The sequence below is a fragment of the Sipha flava genome, unplaced genomic scaffold (assembly GCF_003268045.1).
Source record: "Sipha flava isolate LNK unplaced genomic scaffold, YSA_version1 324_pilon_pilon, whole genome shotgun sequence".
Classification (NCBI taxonomy): Eukaryota; Metazoa; Arthropoda; class Insecta; order Hemiptera; family Aphididae; genus Sipha; species Sipha flava.
In genome coordinates, this window is record NW_020273009.1 from 1,077,091 (window position 1) to 1,102,641 (window position 25,551).

General features: G+C 31.7%; 1 protein-coding gene across 1 annotated transcript; it reads right to left on the reverse strand.

The window, feature by feature from the left end:
• Positions 1–8,208: 8,208 nt before the first annotated feature.
• LOC112686766 (52 kDa repressor of the inhibitor of the protein kinase-like) lies at positions 8,209–9,743 on the reverse strand. The gene is made up of 4 exons (XM_025559185.1): positions 9,437–9,743; positions 9,008–9,271; positions 8,297–8,908; positions 8,209–8,222 (listed from the first exon to the last, which is right to left on the reverse strand). Exons 1-4 carry the CDS (start codon positions 9,741–9,743, stop codon positions 8,209–8,211), a joined length of 1,197 nt encoding a protein of 398 aa, XP_025414970.1.
• Positions 9,744–25,551: the final 15,808 nt, after the last annotated feature.

Here is a 25,551-nt window from a genome sequence, read left to right on the forward strand (position 1 = left end):
ATAAATAAATAAATAAATAAATAAATAAATAAATAAATAAATAAATATCTCCTAGTAACTTCTCAAATTAATTAATTGTATTAAACGTAAAACTCTATAGCGAAGAAAATTCCAACCATTTATTCGATGACGTTAAGAAAATATAAATTATTAATAATTTATTGAGAATAGAATAATATATTTTGTTTTTCAAAATGTTTATTATATAATACAAAAAATTAAATGTATTTAAATTTAATTTTAAAAATGTATTAAAAAAAAAACCAAGTAAGACAGAGGTTAAGCATGTTTATATCAATATTTTTAAATCTCACGCAGCTTCAAAATTATTAATAATGTTAATAATGTTAATCCGATCTTTCGTCTAGTATTAGAGAAGTGTTTACAGTAATAATCTTTTGTGTTGATCGAAACACAATAATCCAAAAATTTTAGACATAACTGGCCATGAATCTTCACATATATCATTCTAGATCATTAATATAAATGCCGGTTTCAGTGGCGTCTGTGGTATAATTACAATACGAAAAAACCTACATCAGTCTACAGACGCAGCAGCTGACGGTTTTTATCCTGATGGCTGAGGAAGTGGCACGAGTCTACTGACAAAAACGGGGGACAGGTGGCTAACACGACCGATCGACAGGTGGCCCCGACAGTTGGAACAGCTTTTAAATACCGACGCCTTGTACAAAAAATAATAATAATAAATAAAAATAAAAACAGCATGGTCACCTGCTCAACAAGTGGTCGTTTCATCACAGATCAATTATATTATATATGTAAGTCTAAATCTAAAAAGAAAAATAACATTTAATTCGATTAGACGAGCCATACAATATTTATTACATATATTTATGATTATAGAGGATCCACGAGTTGTACTATCTTAAAAACCTGATTTAGAGTAGGCTGTTTTCCAATAATTATCTCATCTTGACACGTGCGCGAGACCCGGGTAGTTAGTAATATATAAATATATACATATACGTATAAATTGTGGCTTATACATGAATACCTGTATTATATTTATATAGCCGAAGGGCAGTTTCTAGAGCTGTGTAATATATACATAATGTGTATACGGCAGTGCACGGCAACACGGCGTGCGGTCGCCGACGTATATGTAGAAACTTAATCTGATGTAAATGTGGGTAATAAAATCCAATCAACCCTTATGAAACAAAACTGCATTTCTTCGTAAAATTCCCCTTTAATATAATGTGTTGGCGTAAGAAAGAATACCAAGCTCTGTACATATTATCTACACACTCGTTTGAACACGACGACCCCTTAGAGAATAAAAAAAACATTTATTTAAAATATATATATATATGTATATATCATATTTAAGCAGTGTATTTATTTCTAAATGTTCTACGTTAGTTATTTAAACTATATTTACTGAAAAAAAAGATAAAATAAATTTCAAAATTAATTTAATTAATAGGTACTCAGACGAATGATTAAAAAAGGTTAAGAAACCATGTAACTTCAATACGATATGTCCCAGAAGGTCATAGTTAACAAAGCGGAGAGTTAGTGTTAAAAAAAATAGCAGGTTACAATCGATGTGGTTTACTCGGGTAAATTAGTCGTTTTCTATGAATTCTCGTGCATTCATCACTACTTGCATCATCAGAAATTGATTTTAAATTAATTATTGTAAAGAATTGTTGTAAATGATGAGGAATATTGACTACGAAGCGGATAGTACGCCTTTAGATACGAACTGAATGAAAATACCGAATAATCGGTTAAATTAATCACATCGTCAATGGAGTATAATATATATTATAATACAATCCATGGTAAACAAAAAATTAAATACACCAATAGTTTCACGACACCGCGTGGCACGTATACAATTATTCGGATCGGTAAATGTTTAAGTTTCTAATTTAATGATCCTAGAAACGTACGCTGAGCATAATGGTAAGTGGATCATACACATGCGAGTGTACACGTATCTATATAAATATAATACGCATAATATAGTGTAAATCAACGTTCTGTCTATAGATCGTATTTGGCGTTATTCACTTACAAAACGTGCGTGTAATTGAGTACAGATGTTTGTGAACGTACAGAAAAAAACCCAAAAAAGTAAGAAGATAATATAACCAGGCGTGTAATTTATGTCAAGTAAAATCGACCGGTCGTCCAGATGTTCGTGATGTCATTATGACACGTACGATGTACGATTCCGATCGAAAGTAGAACGAAGCGAGCGCGTGCTACAAAAACGCGCGCGCCGGGGGTTTAGAAGGATATAAAACGAGTGCGTACGGCAGTACGTCAGGAAAAAACGCGGATAAAACGATAGTAAATTCGTTTGGCCGAAAACGATTTTAGTGCGGAGAAGCGGTGGAGACAAACAGAGAAAGAGATGGAGTGAGAGAGAGATCGAGAGAAAGGTTCTAGACGGTGTGCCTATACCCGTACGCGTGCATCTTTTGTACCACAACGACTCGGGTGACGGGTGCGCAGGCGACAAAAGAGCGCCTAGACGGAGACGAGAAGGATAGGAAAAGGAATATATTATTATTACAAGGAAACGTACGGCGTTGCGCAGCGTTTATCGTGGATCGCGCGCGCGTGTGCCGCAGGTGACGGGCCGCTTGCGCATTCCCCAGATTTTCACCGCTCGTGTAACCTATGCTCCGCGCGATACACCTGCGAACACACCAGCTGCGCGTACAGCCACCGAAGTATTTTCGGGGGAAACGAGCGTGGAGCACGCGCTCGCGCGTTCCACAACGTTACACGGACAAAAATATGCTAAGACGATGACAAAAGACGGAAAGCGAAAAGGACACGCCATTATACTATTGCATTGTAGTATTGTTCGCGACATTTTGCAGCCGCGGTGCGAGACGCGAACGTCTGAGAGCATTCAATACACATGTGCGCGTTTCACGCGCGGAACAAGAAGAAGGGAAAAAGACAATGTCCTGCAAAGGGCTAAAAAAAGCGTGTACGGCGTACCCGAGAAGAAGAGAAGGAAAAGAAAGAAAAGGAAAAGAAAAAAAGACGACGGTTGTATATTATATTTATAATGCGTACGCAAGACGTGCGGCGATTGTCTCGTGCTCGGCCAGCTGAAAACGGCTTTACACGCGCCCGCGCGCGCATTTGAACGGTATACGTGTGTCGGGCACGCGCCCTTCGTCTACATAATATATGCGCTATACTATAATATAGTTGGCTTCGATACACGCGCGTAGACGCAAACACCCGGCTCGGGTCGTCTCCGAAGACGATTGGTTTTTATGCGTGCTCGCGCCCGCGACGACGGCAACGACCCTCGGAGTTATGCTTAAGGATTATAATGATGATGATAATAATAATAATAACTCGTATAGGTGTGTGTGTGTGTGTGTGTGTGTGTGTGTGTGTGTGTGCATCTGTGCACATACCTGTACGGCAAGAGGAACAACGGGATCGTGCCATACGTGGGGTGGGGTGTTGATGGTATAGCGGCGCAGGAGAGGACGGCAGCTGGTTCCGTCGGAGAAGACGACCGTCGGCGTAGGTGAGTTGTGCAGCTTGCAAGATGCTTCACTGTTAAGGACGCGCTCGAAGGACGAAGACGGTGGCATTACAATGCCGTATACGTGTCTCGTGTGCACTTAATAATGTAAGAGAATAATATAAAGCGCGGTGGGATCAGACAACGTAAGGTCTTTTTCGGCATCTGCGGCGGCGGTAAGCCCACAGGCGCAGGGTCAGAGACGCACGAAATCCATCTGCTGTCGCTGCGGCTGATTTGACTGGTGGCAAAACCCGAGACGCAAGTCGGCGTATTATTGTGTGTGCGTGTGCATGTATTAATAATATAGGTTATCTCATAATTTGGAAGATCGTTGCAAAATGATCACCTGCGTGAACCAATTCATCTCCAAATCATTGTTAAACGGGTCCTAGTAAACTATGGTTCCGGACATACAAGGCACGACCACTATACTATAGACCATGGATGGGCAACTCAATGTAACGAGAGGGCCAAAATTTATAACTTTAAAATCATAGCGAAGAAAGCAAAAATAAAATTTTTAAAATTGACAATTAGCATTTGTTTTAAATAATTTAATTTCACGACTGAACCAACACAATAAAATAAGTTTTTAATAGTTATAGCAAAGGTACCTATAGCTAGGGCCTCCACAAAGGGGGCTGATGGACCTCGAGTACAGGGGCCGGTTATTTTAAGGGCCCGTGAGCCCGTTGAAATTTATTTGTAATTTTTGAAATTTTAGTAGAAATACTTATTTTATATTAAATAATATTTTATGTATATATTTATTTATTTTGATAGTTCAAAATGCGGATTAACCAATGATTACCTAAAAATGAATGGATTGGCTTCGACAATTAATTTTGACGATATCATTACTGAGTTTGCTGAGCTCAAAGCCCACAAAACAAAATATTAATTTAAAAAACATATATTAAATATAAATTAAAATATACTTGTTTTTTCTTTTTTAATTTAAATAATAATGTAATAAAAAAATAAAATAGATATTATTAATGTTGAAATGCTTATGAATCTTGAATTTGAATCGGTATAATGAAAAAAACAAATATTATTCCTGAAATTGTTATATATATAAATAGTAAATTGTATTTTTTGAAGTTTTATAAAGGGCTCGGACAACCATTTAGTGTAGGGGCCCGAAATTGTATGTGGGGGGGACCTGCCTATAGCTATTCCGATATGGATATATATTTACTATATTAGAGAAAAATATGTCTACATTTTACGATCAACGTGATAAATGTAAATACTGATAAACGCTAAAATGTTATGGAGTAATTTGATAATCTAACATGAGCCAAATAAAAAAGTACACGGGCGACCAGTTGCCCATTCCTGTTCTATAAACTACTATACTAACGGACACATCTATCTGTAAAACTATCATTTACACGTGCGTAACTCGACAATTTGATTGCGTAAACGCCGCTATAACTTCACGGAACTCTAATTTTTTTTTCAGATTCTCTATCAAGCTTCACACTGTCTGCATATCAAACATCTCGTTTTATCCACATTAAAAATTAGTGAAATCAGGTTAGGAAGGCGTCGACTGCAAGAGGGTAGGGGGAGTACGTGATCCAACGTCTGTCACCCAAGATCTGTATTTTAAATTCATAGTGTATACAGTTAATACCGATGCTAAGGAACTTCATATACATTATGCAGCAGATATGAGTTAATTTCATTAAGACCTCTGACAGTAGCGTATATGTATAAGTGGAGTAAGGGTGCTAGATCCGGACCCATAGTTGTATATCAGATTTAATTAAATCATTTTATACGTAGTGCTTTGTATACATGTATACTTTATTACATGACCATCAACCATGACCCGTAACTAAGTTGTTTTTGAATGTAAGAGTTTACTTTACCGACTGTGATTGATAATGACTGATAGTGGTGCCTTTAAACACCAGGTCGACTTAAAAAACATTTTTGAGGAAACAAGGAAATGTTAGACTGTTGGGAATTGCGTTTATGACAATTACATATCTAACATATCATTAAGTATTGAGGAATAGTTAATATTTTTATTAAAAGCAATAGAAAAAGTAATTTTAAATAATAGTCATATTATAAATTAGTTTCCATGTAGGTTCCTCAAAAAAGTTTTGAGTCTAGCTAGTATTGAAAAATGTGTAAATCATTATATATTATAATAATAATAAATACATGTATTTAAAACTAAATTTCTACAACTTCTATTTGTATAGTTTATGTTATAATTAAAACCACCTGACCCCATAACATTTCTATTATGACTATTTTACACACACATAATTCATACATACACACTTTTATCTATATACATTTCGAGTATTACGCAAGCCAGTAAAGTAAATTGAACTAGATTTTTAGAGTTGCAGACAGTTTGTAAGATAAACAAACTTGAGAGAGGCTTATCCCCACATCTCTTTAATCCTTAACTAACTTTTTATAATATTCTGAATTTGAATAAAATTTATTACAGTTACATTTAAGTTAATACTTTATAATAAATTGTATATAAGTAAAACAAATAGATATTGTAAAATAAGATATCAAGAAAAGAACACATTTTTGAAATAAAATTAACAAAGACTGAACCTAATTCAAATCTCGCGACACATGTTTTAGAAAATAACGATAATATACATTTTGATATCAATACTGAATAGAAATATTAAATATCCAAAATAACATTTACATTAATTCAGTTTTAGAAGAGTTATGCATACACAATGAAATAAAGAAAATTAATTTTAATTATATTTTATATGTACAAACCTACTAAACTATTTATTTATACATTAATTTATAAGTGTTAACCATTTACTTATGGGCGGAAATCCATTGAAAAAGTTGGGGGAGGCTACGATTTTTCTCATAAACCAAAGCCGTGAGAGACTACACCCCTTTACACCACCTCATAAATGATCCTAAACAAATTTTGAATTTAACATTGGAAAGAATTTTATTTAACGACTGAACAAAAATATAAAATTACTGTCCAATTATATTTTTTTTATATTTAAAATTTTATAATATAGGTATAGATACTGTATTAGAAAAAAAAAATACTATGAAATAACAGTCTTGTTGAATGGTTAAATATATCTTAATATATATCTAAATATATCTGGTAAAGTAAGTGCTACTTGTAAAATGTTGTAAATATTTGGAAAAATTTCTTTTTTTATTGTTGTTTTTAAATCGTCAATGTTCAAATCATTGTTGATTTTATTTATGTAATTTCTAGCAACAGTCATTTCTGATTTAATATTTAGTTGTTTAATATCCAATAAATCCTAAAATATAAAATATTATTTTTGAATTTATGTTATTTTACATATTTAAATCTACTTCAAAAATATAAAAATAATATTATTTAGTTAATTTATATTTTATATTTTATTTTTAAAATTATAAAAATGAAAAGGCATAAGTTGTATAATACCTATATGGATATGTAGTTATTTTCTATAACTCAAACTAAAAATGGGCATTTCTAAGAGAGGGGATATAAAAATATAATAAATATTAGCTTATAATAACCAATAAATATCAAACCTCCTTCATAATTAAGTAGCATAAATTTGTCAACAGAAATAGCTAAACACTTTACACACAAAACTCAATAGTAAAAAAATAAATAGTATATAATATTACACACGAGTACGATGTACCACAGCAGGGGCGGATCTTGGATATTTTGAAAGGGGGGGGCACATATAAATTATAATATAATTTAAATTGTAATTAATAAAACATACTATACCATTTTTAAACAATACTGGTAATATATTTAATATAATGTTGATTACATAATATCACACATCAAAATAATAATTTATACTTATAGGTAATTTAAAGTTATTATACATATAGTTATATTAATAAGAAAAAATACGTTTATAGATTCTTATACTTTATTGCCTTATAGGTCGAATTGAAGTCTTCGTTTATGTTTTTTAGCAAACATGTCCAACACTTCTTCTGGATTTACTTGAATATCTTTATTTATATGTAACATTGCTAAACCATTAAGTCTTTCTTGGCCCATCGTTGATCGTAGGTAAGTTTTAATCCTTTTTAAAGAGCTGAATGACCTTTCAGCACTTGCTGTGGTGATAGGTATGACACTAAGAATTGTTAAAAGGCATTTAATTTTAGGGAACATAGATGCATATTTAAAAGCTTCCATTGAAGAATCAACTTTTTCTGACTTATTTTTCCAAAGTTCTTTCCATAAATTTAACTCTCCGCGTAGTGCTTCAATACTATGCGGTAAATCTGCTTCATATGTCTGAGCCGCATTCAATATCTTATTGTCTGGACATTCATAGGCAAAATAATACTTAGAAATGATTAATTTCAAATTAGAAATAACTAAATCATTATTTTCACGAAAACGTGAATTTAATTCAGATATAAGATAATCCAAATAAGGTAAAAAATAGTTAACGTGGTAGAATTCAGATAAGTCAGTTGATTGGGGCTGAGCGTTTGCACGATTACATTGTGTTTTTGTTACTCTTGGAATTCTTATATCAACGTCCATTTTTTCTGCAATTATTTTTGTTTCTTCAAAAATATTTTTAAATTCAGTTTTTGAATTTTTTCTTATTGTATTTAACACATTTTTAACATTATTGATCATTTCTATGGATTTTGTATAGTCAATATTAATACTCTGTAACTGTATTGAAAGTGGAAGTGTTATGGCTAAAAATTTTGTTAATATTTTTAAGGAAATCAAAAATTCAAATTTACAAATAGCTGCAGATAGAGATTGTGCATTGCTTCCTGTATGGTTGCTAAAGCTTAATTCATCTAATGTAACTATTATAGCTGGTAATATTTCCAAAAAATGTAAAATTCCATCATGTCTTTCGACCCAACGTGTTTCACACAACTTTTTAGCTTTTACTGCTTTTTGGAATGGAAAAAGTTCTGTTATTTTTTCACTTAAAAGTTGAGTTCTTAAAGCTGATTCTCTTAAGAAATTATAAATGTTAGTTATTATTCCGACTGTGTTGCGAATTGAAGGTACTGTGCTTGCTTTACTGAGCACTAAATTTAATCTGTGGTTAGCACAGTGTGTATAAAATGCAAGAGGCTGTAAACTTGCAATTCGAGATTGTACTCCTTTAAACGCACCACTCATATTCGCAGCACCATCATATCCTTGTCCTCGGAGCTGTGCAAGATCTAAATTTTTTTCTTTTAATATTTGTATTATGGTGTCAGCTAAATATTCACCAGTTACATGTTCAATTTTTGTGAATCCAAGAAAATGTTCCTGTACTGAGCATGTGCTCGAATCAAAATACCGAACACAAAATGAAAATTGTTCAGAAATACTTACATCAGTCGTCTCATCAGCTAAAATACTATAAAATTTTGAAGCATGAACTTTTTGAATTATTTTATCATTTATAACATTTCCGCAGTAATCAATTAAATCATTTTGCGTCGTTTTACTAATATAAGTAGTATTTTTTGTTGCGGTTTTGAAATGCTCTTTTAAAATTTGATCTCCAGCGTTAATACGAAATTCTAATAAAGCCTTAAAATTTCCTTTATGATGTTTAATATTGTCATCAATAGAATATATAGAACAATCATCTCTATGCCCTCGCAAGGAAATATTTTGTAGGCCACAAAATAGTATGGTTTCAATAATAGGGATTAACTTTTGCCTATTTTGTTCAACTTTACGTGTCATAGCAGTGTCTAATGCTGTTTCTATATTTTGTATTTTTCCATTCATAACACTTATGAAATTATCAGATTTAAAAACACAATTCTTATGGTATTCATTATTTTGATGAGCCTTAAAATTTTCTTTTGCTTTTTTGTAAAGAGATAATGGTACTGTGATTAATTTTCCTAGTTTTACACGACTACGACCTCCCTCGTCGCTACCAAATAAAACGCATATTCTACAAAAAGCTCCTCCGAATTTTTGGCTATATGACAACCAGGGATACTCATTTATCCAGTGAAGTTTAAAAGAACGATTTTTATCTCCTTGAGAAATTAGAGGGAAAAGAAAATTTTCATGTGGAACCCACGGATCACAAAGAACGTCATAAAGTTCGTCGTCTTTTATTTTATTAAATGTAATACCAACATAATTACCAATATCTCTAATATTTGCAATTTCAGTGGCAGGTGAATAAGTTGAGGTGGATTGATCGTCTTTATTTTGGGGCATAATTCCATTTTCAGACTTTTTGTTTACAATATTATCATCTAATTTTGTTTTTTTAAAAAACGTTAATATATTTGTTTTCTGACGTTTCTTCTCCATCATATGTATTTATACGTATTATATAAGTTTTAACTCGAAATAAAAATAAAATCTAAAAAAAATAAAAATGAAAATAAATAAAAGAATGAATGAAAAAAATACAGTTTGGTTCAGTTATTCTTAAATTAATCGCCCGTTAATTCTCTATAGGTGCAATTTACAGAACATATTTCTTAACTACAATTTACAAATCAGAAAGGTAGAGGTATTTATAAGCGTCAATAGATATAACCTTAAAAAAGATAAGGCATTTAAGGATATATTTTGGGTTTATTTTATATTATATAAAAAAAAAAAAAGATTCTGAACGAAGATCAGTTGAATAATTTTAACCGACGTCGAACACCTCGAAAAAAGTCAAAAGTTTCTAAAAATTGTACCACGTATAGGTAATGCCAATATAAACATTTGGTGAAAATTTCAGGTTTCTTCATTTTTTGGTTTTTGAGTAACCGCAAATTAAAAAACTTGATTTCGTCGAAAACGGGTTTTGCACAAAAAGTACCGTTTTTTCGTCATTTTTTGGGGGTTTTTCCCGCCGCATTTGAAAGCTTTTGGGAATTTTTACTTTTGACCTCTCTAAGGTACCTTATAACGATAAAACATTAAAAGCTGTGATTCCTATTTTCTCAGTTTAAATGCAAATAATAACATTATAATAGTAATAATTAGTAGGTAGTTATTATTCTTATTTACTGAATTTTTCATTTATATGATACTCATAATTACATTAAAACAATTTTCAATAAAAATTTGACAGGGGGGCACGTGCCCCTGTGCCCCTCCTCTGAATCCGCCCTTGTACCACAGGATATGAACTAAGTAAAATAATGATGAGTGATAAATGGTTACAACTTACAATTAATGTAAACTATAAATAAAATATTATCGTGTATTATTTTTCTTTGCCGCAATCATTATATCGACCATCGGCAGTATTGGTTTTACAAATTAATATAATTTTATATATTTTGTTTTATTCGACGGACGATAAAACAAAACACTAAAGGACAGTGTTTGGAGTGTTCCAACTTATCATTTTAATTTGTCATATAAAATATTATGTAAAATATTTTACAAACAAATTTTTAGTATAAAAAATGATTATGTGTTATTTCTTGTTTTTTAAGAATATAATATATGAAAATAAAACTATAAAATTAAGCCCTCCCCCGATTTTCGTCAATGCATTTACTAATTCTTGTTTTATTTTATTATAAAATAAAGCTATGCTACTGCAGTCCATCAACAGGAATTTAAAGTTTAAATTTTCGACATTTAAATTTAATAAAGATAATTTAAGTTGAGTTTAATTTAACTTTTATCTTAACTGATTTTTGGTGTAGGTACTATTTTTACCTAGATAAAAAAGTATTTATCTAAGCTCAACATTGGCAATAATACGGGTACAAAGACTGATGCAAATAAACGGGTACCCGGTCTGAAACAAATACTCGTGTACGCGGTCTTAAACAATTACACGAGTACACGGGTTTTAACGTTAATTTATCAGTGTACTTTTTTTACACGGATTTTAAAACTGTTTTGTTAAGAACACGTATAATAGGAAGTTCTAATTTAGACATTGATTCTAAAAATAAGTTTAAAAATAATTTTAAAATAAGTTTATTATTATGTTATTGATATTGTAGTTGTGTATAGTTTTTATATTTTTAAATTAAATATATTTTTATTTTTTGAAAACTGTACACATGATATTTTAGGGCTACAAAAGATACTCTTGTGACCATGTGATATTTTCAGCGGTCGCAAGTACGACCCTGTGTGATCCCCAGTTTACGCAGTTTACAGTGTATTACAAGTTCAAATCAAATGTAAATAAAAAACATTCGGATAATGTGTGATCGACGATCGAACACAATCAGTTAGTTGTGTATAAAAGTATATACCTCGTATCTATTCATGGTATAAAATGATTATACATTTTTAATCGTATAAATGTAAAATTACTTTACTATTACTTTACAGTACCGTACCCAAAAATATTTCATTGGAAAGTTTACAAAGGAAGTTCGTTATATGATATTATTCATTTATAGATAATTAGATAATAATATGCTAGTTTGAAAAAAATTAAGTAGTAAATTTACTAAGTCCACCTAAGAAGTAGAACAATTATAGTTTTCGAAAACAATATTATTTTGGAAGATGCCCCTTTGTCGTCGTTCCTGGTCCCCTGAATTCACTCCTTGCTATTGTTTCACTATTACGACATGATGGTATATTGGTAACTTTACAATAATAATAATAATAATAATAATTAATAGTCGATGCAGATACTGTGCGATGTTTCCAGTAAAGCATAACGGTCGAGCACACTATTGGGAATTTGAGGTTAAGTAATGAAACACGATAAAATTATTTTTGACCATTATAAGAAAAACAAAAATTACCATGATTTGAATATAAAAATAACTTTATATATTATAGGTTTGACTGGACTAATGAAGCTATTATTAAATTTATTTAGCATAGTGAAAGTAAAAGTAATTACATTTTCGCGTTTTATTTAATTAATTATAAATTCAAAATCAATAATTGAACCTGAATAAATTACATATGTAGATACAATTTTATAAAATTATATATATAATTTTCAATAAACCCCAATTTAATAAAAATACATCATAAATATGATGAATTCAAATATTTTTAGTTCTAATTAAGATATAAATATATATTTTAATAATATATAGTTTTTCTCAATTTCTGTCGTAAGTTCTAACAATTTTAAAAGCAAGAAATGCTTTAATTTAATTTGATGAACATTTAAATAAGTTCTGTTCAAAAAACATTTATTTAAGTAATAGTTTATAATTTTCAATTCAAAATATATATGTATAATAGTGTCCTTGGCTTTTGTTCAGGTAAAACAAGTGAAATAGTTATAAGCATTTGGATAATAATGCATTAAGAAACATTTTTTACAACCACAAAAATTATCTCACAATTTATAAATTGATGATGTTATATAACTATATTGTTTTTTTTTTTTCTTAAATCTTTTTAAGTATATAAACTATCCATTAGGTGTATGTACAATATTTTAGTAGTATGTAAAATATAATTATATGCTTTATATATTTTGTAAATCTATTTCATTTTATTGTATATAATACGTTTTAATAAATATAAATTAAGAGAACACTCATTCATGCAAGAATGGAAAAAAGTACGCCAATAATCCTCCCCTTCGCATACGCGTGGACTTAGGTACATTAGAAAACGTTCAGTGACTCAAATCCCGTTAACCACCATGGAAAACAGCAAGGGATCTTACTAGAGAAAAATTTAATATAGTTAAGTTCTAAATGGGAAAGTGACTGGACAATAGAAAATCCAGATGCCCAAAAATTTGTAATTCACCCAACTATCAAACAACCAGGATTTGAGCTCAAAATAAATACTTGAGTAACACTAAACCGCAAGCCCTATTTTTTAGTAAACCCCGACACAAAGTATGTATAGACTGAAATTGGATGTGTGTACTATGGATTTGAGAAGTGTGTACCTATTAAATACTATAAAATAAGACTTGGTTCTATGAAAGTGTTTTTCAGGAATCCATTTTAAGCAACATTTGATGAGGATTTAAATATATTTATTAAATTTGAAATTATATATCCTACATTAAAATAAAGAATTTCTAAAGAGTTTTTAGATTTATACCAGATTTAAGTATAATATCAGTTTAAATAATAATAACAGATTGGTAGTTACCTAATTATAATGTGCAATTTAATTAATAAAAAAGAACAGTTACATTAATATTTTCAATCCTATTTGAAAAAAATTAAGTAAAATACAGGTTTAAAAAAAAAATCCAAGGGGGAGATATATCTCTCTAATCTCCCCCCTAAATACGCCACTGCTTACAGAAAATATTAATAAAATAAAGTCCAATAAAAAAATATATACACATCCGGTCATAAGTATTTCAAAAAAAGCTTTATTATATAGGTATTTTGTTGCAATATATTTATTGATCGTATTAGTTGTGCAAAAGGTAAAAATAAAAGCAAAAGTAAAAATTTGATATTTTAGCATATTTATATGATAGATACTTATATTATGAATGAAGTTCAATCATTTCAAGATGATACCAATTTGTGTGATGATATTTATCACATAAATCAACATAAGTGTTAATAGTTCATTACTTACATCATGTTATTATGAGCATAATATTAACATATTTTATAGTTAGATGTAGAGGCGTCATTGGGAGAGGGGGACAGACTATGACAAATGCCCCACTCTAAGAAATTTTAAAAAGTCGGCAATTTTTTGTCCGACGATCAAATGCTAAAAATTGGTAAACAGTAAATTTTTGTTTACTATTTTTTACTCAGAAATAAGATAATATTCTTTTTTAAATACATGTTCATGGTTTATTAGAAGTTAGGAAACATTGGCTCCTCTTCAGTTTATGACAATCGTTATTACGAGAACCTTATAAACTTTATTTTTGGTATATTATATATTTCTATATATCGGATCTTTATAAAACAGTTTTTGTGATATCGATACCAAAAAATTGAGCTCATACGAGGTGCGTACTGGCCCACCGTGATACCGATAAAATCCCGGTAGGCCATCTCAAGAATTATAAGACCTAGGTCCCTTACGAAATAGGTACCTATAGTTTCAGTTAAATTCAGTAGTTTTATTATTTTTAACAATTACAATACAATACTGATGGACAGTCGACTTCATAATTTAGTACTCAATGGGAAATGAGTAAAACACGCAATTTTTCGAATAATTTAATTGATTTGCTTTTGGTAAATATATCTGTTACCATTATTTCGATTATTAAGATCATGCGATTATTCCATTTGATTATTCCCATCACTGGTTGTAATATTACCAGCAGAATCGGTAAGTAATGTTGCTGAAGTTCGGCCGAAAAAACGACCTGTATCAGCTCGCAAATACAGTAAATTTAAATATATTACAATTTTTTTAGGCATATTTCTAATAAATAAATAATTAGATTTCCAATAAACTGTTTGAAGTATTAACCGTTTTTATAACTAAAAAAAAATCTATCTGATGTTACATTTGTGGGTCATAAATCCATGTATTTCTTAAAAATATCATTTAACACCCCTTTAATAGTAAATGATCGTGAACAATTTGTTTTTGAGTAGAGAAGTTTAATGTGTAATATATATTTCACTAATGAATATTACATATATATGGTATGAAGTTAATGGTTCACTTCAACTATTGTACTGATTTTTATCTTTCGTATTTATGCTTGTTTGTATGCTTCGCAATCATACCATCACTGGTTCGATTGTGTGATGTACTCGTGTCGTTTGCAATAAAAAAGAACACTTAACAAGGATAATTAATGGAATTATAACAAATGCCGGGATAAACAGGCCAAAAGCGCCACAGTAATATTAACAAAAATAGTAATAATAAATGTGATAAATCTAAAAATAACAATAAAATCACATATGTTCCAAACGCGTTGTAATAGTATAACAAAACAAATCGTATAAAAATAAATCTAATATTTTTAACAAATATAATGGAAAATACCTTAGACGGTCTGGCGTTCGAGTGGTTATGCCCACGCGATCGTGTTCACACGTGCGACGAACGCCACAACCGACAGAAGATCGGTTGATCAGCGACGTCGGTCTCGATTTACAATAACTGGCTTCTCCGCGCACGACGATAACCGAAAGAAAATTTCGAAGACACGGATCAGCTACGGTTCGAACAGTTGTCCCCGGAGATGGTGACTCCACCATGCTATGCCGCAACCACAAAAACACACGGCTGGTGGCACGGGAAAAACTACGAGTCGGACGTTCGCAGAGAAAGTGTCGGCGGAAAAAAATTTCAGCAGTAATGGCATCCACGGACCGATGATAATCGTACCACGATAACGTGCCGATTGAAAATTCTCGAACATCACACGGGTGCTCCGGTTAACACGAAATTGGATAATTTGAACGGCGACGTGACACTTGCGAAAACGATCTCATTTTTTAATTCGCATTATCGCGCAAAACAAATTTATCCGTAGCGCCCAACGCACTTGTGTGGGAACAGTGGAAACGAAATATGTTTAAATGTTTATGTATCGTGCAAGGAGGTTGTGATATGTGTATAAGATTTAACCAAAAGTTTATGTTTTGTACTGACCGTGGTATACATTTAAGTTTCTGATTGTGCTGTGCCAGCGTTCTTGGAAATTTCCACTTTATTACACGGTGTTATAGGGATTTCCACTTTTCCTCCCACCGCACTTTTTGGGATTACCCATCTTACCGCCCGCTGGACGTATAAATGTGACATTCCAACGCTTTGATCGTGGTTGAAAATCAAACATTGGGTACAGGTGTGACAAAAATGTAATACCTAGAGATTCATGTTTTAATTTTGATTACCGCTTACCTTTGTGTTTACCATTTCGATTTCTTTATTGTATAGCACTTACAAGTGTAACGAGAACTTTGAATGGCTGATGAAATTATATTTTGGGATGAAAGTAATTCAACAGCGGATAACCCTATAAGTAAGTTACTTTGTGATAAAATCATAAAATAAAACTACAATTTATACCACATACTTGTATCAGTTGAATGAGTTGTATTAGATTTAACCTAGCTATTGTTATATATAGGTATACATGAGATTCATTTCTATTGGTATTGATATTAAGTGGGCCCTAATTATATCCAGTTTCCCGGTAGGGAAAATGGAACTAGTACACGCCTGAGCTCATAAACTATAAAAAACCGTTAAAATCGTTCCTATTCACCTCAAACTACGGTACATTATATTTGACAGTAGCGTATCCAGGATTCATTTAACGGGGGTGTTTTAAAATGTAATAGACTTATGATATGTAGGGATCTGCCCCCCCCCCCCCGTATTACATTAATAAGTACCACGTATTCATATAAATTATTATATTAATGAAAATTATTATATTAAGACATTATATGTAAAATCTACAAGTTGTACACAAGTTTTATTCAAATTATACTGTAAGTTTGAAATTTGGTGAAATACCTACCATAAAATACGGTCGATGGGGGGTGTTTTAACATCCATATCACCCCCTAAATACGCCCCAGATATTTGAGATACAATTTTATGTTTTTATAAATAAGTTCTGTAATGTATCAAATATACAAATAATAAAATTATAAGTATTTATTTAATTAGATTTATATTATTATTCCATTAAACCTATTGATAGGTAACTTATAGCCTATATGATAAGTTAATTAATTAATTACTATCTTTAATGTTATTATTTCACTGTGTAAATTGAAACATTTCATGTTCTTTGTTTATCATCATGACATTATTATTCATTACTAATCCTTACATGTTTTATTCCGAAAAAATATTTTATTGATAGTCTATCGTCCATACATATTAAATATTTAACCATATAGGTAAGTAACCATAATATTTTAAATATTATGAAGTCGACAAATTTAATCACTTGTCCCACTCTTTCAAAAGTTGAAATGGTGCCCCTGATTAGATACATAATAATATATTGAACATAAGATACAATTTGTTTTATAGTTTGATAATAATTCTAAAAACAATAGCATTTTTTAACTATCAGTGTTGGATTAGTTAATTTAATCGTTACTCATTAATTAAATTACATTAAACGCTTTTCTAATAGAATTGTAATGAAATTACTTTACTTTTCAATAAAAAAAAATAACTACGTTATTTTTAAATTTTTTTAAGAACAATATGGTATAAGTACATTTATCGTTTATTATATTTTTAAATATAATACGAAACCAATATATTTTTGTTGAAAAAATGTATTTGATTTTATGAGTAGATATCTATTTGTAATGCGTTATATCAGAAAAATTACTTAAAATAATTTGTATTACGTTTTCGTTACATAGTAAGTATTGAATTACGCATCGTATTACTAATAAAAGTAACGGCGTTACTTCTGTTACGTTACTAACCAATACTGGTAACTATAGTTTTAAATTGACTCGACTACAAAAATGATCACCACTGTATTCTTAATGAACCAGTTGGTTATTATTATAGTGTACGACAAAAAATCGTAGTTTTATCAATAACATCTTTAATGTTAATGTACTAAGGCAAAAATCCAATAATATTGCATAAGACATATTAAGTATCAAATATTAACAAACATATCAAAGGGGAATTTCGGTAGCAACTATCGATTTAAGACCGTTGAACGATGACGAATCATAAAATATTTCAATGATGGGGTAGTTCCTAATCGTTATGGCGCTTATAGGGTGGACACAGATGAGGAAAACAGAAACAAGAACAATAACGTAATACGTTTGACTGTTAACTTTTAAAATAGAATGGACGATGAACCCACGTTGAACCGGCGAGCGGTTTGAAATAACAAATTTTACAATAGTTATTGTTCGCCATATAACTACTGTAAATTATTATAAATACTTTGTTGAAATAGATTTATTTTATCAAAACATGATAAGTTTATTATTTCAGGCGTACTTAAGTACCTACACATTAAAAATAATTAGCTATTATCCTAATAAACTAATGATTTTTCTTATTTTGATTTCTTATTGAAATCAAGTAAGTTTCAACTAGCGTAAATTACTATGGTACAGCTTCAAATTAATTATAGATACCTATAAATAATGTTAATCAGTTAAAACAGTACTATCTGCATTATAAGATAAACATTCTTAATAATTTGATTAAATAAACGCAACAAATAATAATTTTCACAAAATTAAGTTTATAAATTAATGTTATTGATTTACATTTGAATAGTACAACATGCGTTGTATATATAATAAATTTATTAATTCGAAAATATGTACAATGTTAAAAGATTTTTGCTACTGTTTTAGAAATCGATCATATAACAATTACTCGGTTAATTTATAATTTTTAATCAAATAAAACAATATTATTTCGATTGAAATAAAAATACTTTATTCTATAAAATTGTTTTTTTTTTTCTAACAAAAAGTTCTTTTTTTTCTAACTCGAAAAAATATCAATGCTCAACAGTGCTACTACAATATTTACTGTGCATGTTATATAAGAAAAATTCATACAAAATCACTTATAAATTTGTAAAACTCTAAGTAGACTATTGAAAAATACGATAAATACAAATGTTATACCTAAATCGAAAATTTAACTCATTCTCAATCAGTCAATTTTGAAGATAGAGCAATACTTTGAAGGTCAAAGTTGCTTGAAAAAATTCACATAATTCAAATTTTAACTCAAAAATGGGGGATGCTATTTAAAATAAAATTATTTTTTTGCGCATTCGCAGAATTTTTTTTTTAAAAATTAAGATTTATTAAAAATAAACGTAATTTTATGTGTTTTATGCATTAAAAAAAAACATGAATTGCATACAAGATTATGCGTTCGAAATATTCCGTGTTACCTTTATCGTTGAACACACTGTATATATGTGTTTATTCCTGATGCATATGGTTCTGAGACTGGTGTAGTAAACCGATGTTTTACATAAAAAACGTCGTTCCAAAGTATAGTCGGTCAGAACAACATCATACCACTGGATCGGAACATTGATGCTGCCACCCGATTCGCTAAGGACGAGTTTCGGTACATCACGCCATTCCTATGACGTCAATAATCCACTCCCTAATTACTGCATGTCCCATATAAATATGAGTCGTTATTACAGAGGTATTGAGAGGTAGTTGAATATTCAATTATAAACCTTAATGCAAATAGCTACTCTCCGGCAGAACACTTAGGTTCTGTCGAAAAAAATTTGTAATTGTATAATTATTTTGTTATTTAATAAAAAAAAAAAGTTTAATTTAATTTTAACGTGTCAAAACAAACTTCTTTACTAAAAAACTCTCAACTCCTTCCAACTAGTCAACACTTGGAAACGTGCATTCGTCGTTAAAGAAGCGTGCAGTAATCAAGCGGTGAGAGTGATCAGGTTACTACACTGGCAATTTCCTGGTTCAACCAATCAACTGATTTTTTAGTTCATGGACTCCGTAGTATCTTCTAGGCATGCAAGCATCGCAAGCATTGATCAGGTAGTCATTAAGAGCTTCCACTGCTTTTTACATCGAGATAAAGAACTCCAAGAGTGGTAGTCCCTCAACAAGCTTACGAGAAAGCGCATCGTAATCAAACATGGTGAAAGCTCATCCAAGTTGATCACCCTGTTTCACGGATTCATCGCTGAGAGCTCACGTGTGAAATTGAGGTCGAATGTTATGTAGTTTTGATCACTATCAGAGTAAACATTGAGGGCCTCCCATTAGAAGCCAGAGCTGGAGAAAGGGATATACGTCAATCATTTACAGAAAATAATTCGCGCGACAGTTGCTCGCGTGTCTAATATTTGCCTAGAAATTGTTCGAATACGAAAATTGTTCGTGTATACATTGTTTGTATCTTCACATAAGATTAAATAAAAATAAATAAATAATAATAATAATAATAATATACTAAAAATAGGTACATAAAAAATAAAATACAATGTAAAGTATTTTTTCCACTTTTATGGATGTCAATAGTATGAAGGTACATAGTTTTTATATTTACAATTAAAAATGCATAGCAACACCATGAATATAATCAACTGTTGTATGGTTACAAAATAACCTGCAGATATTTGTAAGAAGGCTCTAGGCATTTGTATTCTATGTACATTTAAAATTTATAATGTGTAATAATATCATATCGATACCATATATACACCTATTATAATTTTATGTTGTACGAATATACATTAAAACGAATACAATGATAAAAAATTGTCTAAAATGAAAATACTTTGAAAAATGCAAAATAAAAGTTATGCGTTTGAAGTCATAAAATAAATTACTGTCTAAGATCATTCAAAAATAGAAACATTTTGCATACTAATAGTAATCACTCTTCAAAAGGATTAAATATAAGCGTAATATGATTCCATCGATTTATAATAAAAAAAATGAAGAGAGAGACATCTAGTAATGGCACCCTTTCGGAAGACTCTCTTCGGGTCAATTGCTCCAGAGTACCTTCTGAAATATATAACCGATACTAGAATCATTCGTATAGATTTTTTTTTTCTATTCAACCATTAAGGTTGGTTTTACAATTGAACATTCGCTCTTCACTCTTCTCTGTTCTCAGTTAGCTTTTTCAATTCGGTTTAACTTGTTAGTCCAGCCTTAGAGATCATTTGTATGACGAATGAAGTTTCCGGACGTCCTCGGTCCCTTTTACCTTAAATTATTCCTTTTATTATTCCATGGGTTAGTTCATTTTCGTGTCTCAATATATGACCCATCAAGTGTAAGAGATCTTCGTTAACTTCGTATAGAAATAAATAATCTTATAATCGTATAGATTGAATATCATAACAATTAGTGCAATGCACAAAATGTTTTGGATTTGTACATTAAATATGTGTTGGACATTATAAAACTCGCAATTTATCGACGCGGTTATCGAATCATAAAGATCGAAGAGTTGACGGATATAAATACATGTATATCTGGGCATTATATTACCACGCCATGCACCGCAGGGACAATTTCGATACCGGTATGGACATGTATGTGTGCACGTTGCATTGTGTTCATCGCGCATAAGGCAGATGGACCATTAAACTGGTTTGCGCCATTGTTGGCATTCACACGTACACACGACGACGACTAATGTGCAGTGGGAGGTGTATCGTGCACGAGCATATATGTATATAATGTGTACACGGTTACCACTGGAGCGCGTAGCCGATTCGCAGGTAACGCGTAGAGGTCATATATTTACTTAGGAATGAAATATGTGAAGAAACTGCAAGCGGGTGTGTGTTCTCCTAACGGCATGCGCGTACACGACTGTACGCGCGCGTTTGTTGGGAGCAGATAAATCGAATAAGAATTCATCACGGTCTTTGTGCGCGCTCCTGATGTATACATCCCCGGGGACGGACGGAACACCGCGGCTTTCCATCCCCGTCCGAACGGCGTAAGACGCGGTCTCACCGGTGTGCCTACGTGCAACGCACTTATTACAAACACACACAATTGCGTTCGAAAACGATTGTCCGCCGAAACCGCCACCCACCAAGCGTTAAGGTTTTTCAATGCGAATAAACGTCACTAGGAACGTAAAATGTTTGGACACACCATCTTTGTAAAAATATATGACGTACGGCCGCGCGCATACGTTTATGATCAACGTGGTGAATAGGCTTTGTGACAGCATCCGTGGACACCGAATGGTAGATTTATTTGTGCAGATTCTGTAAGTTTCGTGGAACGTGTCGGCTACGCTGCGGTACGGTTGTCCCGGCAGATCGCGTGAAATGTGCGCGATCGATTTCGGTACTTTCACGAAATATTGACACCACGTACTGGTGCGCGCTGGGGAAACTCGACGACACACGATTCGGTTTCCGAAATGTTTTAAACGGCGTACGATCTGCAGTAGGTACGAATAAAAAATATCTACATATAAATATAAACCGATAATATTGTCGGATCGACGGTTTCACGTGATACAAATCGCTGTTTGACCGATCGGTATAGTCAGCGGCAGATTGGCTAAAAATTTCGGCCCGGGAAATTACCGTATGACCGGCCCACCATCCAATAATAATAATTTTCCATAAAAGTCTCCTTTATTCATGGATTAAATGCTCATAAAACTGTTTACATCACGTTTACACTAGGTTTTTATCACAATCCTACAATTAAATACATTATTTTTATAAAATAATTTTTAATCCAAGTACATCGGCCCAGTGTTATAATATGATTATCGGTCCACCGGGAACTTTCCCGGTATCCCAGTGGGCAAATCTGCCGCTGGGTATGGTACATAAACATAACGTGTTTGTTACATTACGTGCGGAATTCGTCACACGTTGTTCTGCAAAACAAAATGTGTAATTGAAAATTGGATATTGACAAAAAGTCTACGGAAAGAGTACCGTTCTTGCTCGTAGTTTCGTCGGTAATCAAGAAGCTTATCGCGAGTTGGATTTCGGGACGCGTATATGTTTTTACACTTCCCGTGTAGTTCGTCGCACCGAGCACGTGTTCGGTGTTTAGGGCGGTTGTCGTGTACACCGTCGAAACAACCCTCGGCGTTGCCAACTGTTGATTTTTACCATCCGATTGAAGTGCAAAGAAACCGTGATGTACAATAACACCGATGGTGTCCGCATTGATCTCCGGACGGTCCTTTGTATTGCATCTTTCTCGTATCATTTTTCGTTTTACGTTCGTTATGAAAATTACATAACGTCAAATTCACACGCATGATGTGCATCGTTGCAATGTGTTGCGCAGTCCGTTTTCAATCGGTGTTTCGACGAAACCACGTTGTGAACCGGAGTTTTTACGACAAAAACGATAATAGTGGAAAGTAGAAACTGGTTTGACCGATTTACTGTACACCCCAACGTTTACACCGATTGCGCGCTGCAGGTACGCACGCCGGAAGACGTGCATATCGCGTGTCGTACGGAAACCACATCCCGGACACACGCCAACCGTCGTGGCTGCCCTGCTTCCGTCGGGATTCCGTCGCACGCGCATTTCCCATGGTAAGGGTGTTCTCCTCCCGTGCGATGGTGCGCACCCGCCCAGAGATGAGAGCACCCGTGTATCTGCCGTATACGTTCACGATATGCGTGGACGGCTGCATACGAATTTTTATAAATTCATAACATATTATTCATATTTATCAATATTAATAAAAAAAAATGTTCACTTATTCTTTTATTTTTAAATTTAACGACGAAAACAATATTTTTGATGTACATAATAACAAAAGGATAAAAAAACAATGTTTTTAATCTACCTTTAGCAATATAATATATTATGTTGCTATTGACAGTCCTAAGCCTGTTTTAAATGGGAAGGAAAATAATGTATTTACATCGGACGCAATTATTATAATTGTCACATACTCATATTATCGGGATGCAATTAGTGAAGTTGTTAAATGTTAACTGGACGCAATTCGTGTGAAAAAGGGATCTTGGGGCGCAATTCGTTTGCTGCCGCGGTGTTGCTTGTGTGGACTACGGCCGGCGCAGTGTAGGCATTGAGAGAACATATCGGTTTCGGCCGCACGTGCAAACGTTGCGATTCGTCTTTTCATAACATCGCCATCGTCCTAGGCACATTGAATATTTACATTTTTTGTACGCGATTTCGTCGAAACATTACGAGTGCACGCGTTTTTTGGTACACCATAAGCGGAAATTTGGTGAAATTAGTGGGGGGAGCTGAGCATTATTTGCTTATTACGCCTATAGGTATCCCTGTACGCAATTATTTATTTCAACAAGGCAATTTACAAGGGGTGACAATTTGACATACTCAACAATTTAACCAAAAAAACAATTAGGTGCCTTATCTTAAACATTTTTGAAGTAGTTACCTATTCTAAACAGAAATTATTAATTAATTAAATTAAACAACCAATGCAGGTATTATTACATATTATTAATATATAACCAAGGCATGACAATAAGTTTATAAAATCTTACGAATTTGATTTAATTTTATCACAGAATATTTTTTTTTAATTTAGTTATAAAAAATGCGTTTTACAATTATAATAATTATTGTTTTTTTAGTCATTTTACAATTTTTAGGGCAGGAGCTAAGACCTATACTTTACATTTCTGGGAGGGCTTAGTCCACTCAAGCCACCCCCCCCCCCCCGATTTCCGCTTATGCGGTACACTCATTCACCTTAACGTATTGTTTATTTTCGCCATCAAAAGATTTAATATTTACTATATTATAGAAACATGCGTTGTAGAATTATTTTTAATGTCAGTATGAAAGTATATTGATTTTGTAATAGACAGTTGTTTAAAGCAATCGGCACCAAAACTGTGTATACTTATTTTATAGTACTGGCGGACTGTAATGTGTTTTTCCACTTTCTACGTTTATTTAACCACCGTTCGCTTATGTTAAATCGTCGTTTAAAACAAATACTGCGCGATGTTGCCAATTTCTAAAAATAATGGGTACAAGGCACACACAATGTGAATTGTAATTCGTAATCAATTATTTTATATGTTTTTAAAATATGTCAAATTTCAGGTACACAATCTAACATCATATTACAATAAATTACTGCCAAACTATTCATGAATAGAATTATAAAAATTTCGGTCCATCATGTATATTATTGTAAGTTGTAATTACTTAACGATTTGTTAATTTTGGATGATGATTAATTATACATAATAAAATAATATGTTTTATATACAAAATAATAAAAATAAATAAAGGCGGTTGGCATATCTAAGCCACCAAGATTAAAGAAATAAGATAATTAACATTTTTAACGAATCTAACATCGAATAATATTTTATTATAATATACATATGGTAATTTAAAATGATTTTAACTTACTAAATTAGATGGTTTTATCACTGAATAGTGGAATTTTTTCTGGTTTCAATAATTTATATTCAGCCAATTTATTTATTATATTTTAATTTGTATTGATTAAAATTGTAAATGTTTTGTTTTAAATAAGAAATTTTAGTTTTAAAAATTCGTAAATTAAATTATGTACAACTGATTTAAATATATGGCAAAACTGTAACTTGGATAATTTTTAAAAAAATATTACATTGAAATATAACACGTTCTATCAGTTAAAATATATTTTTTAAATTAATAATTGT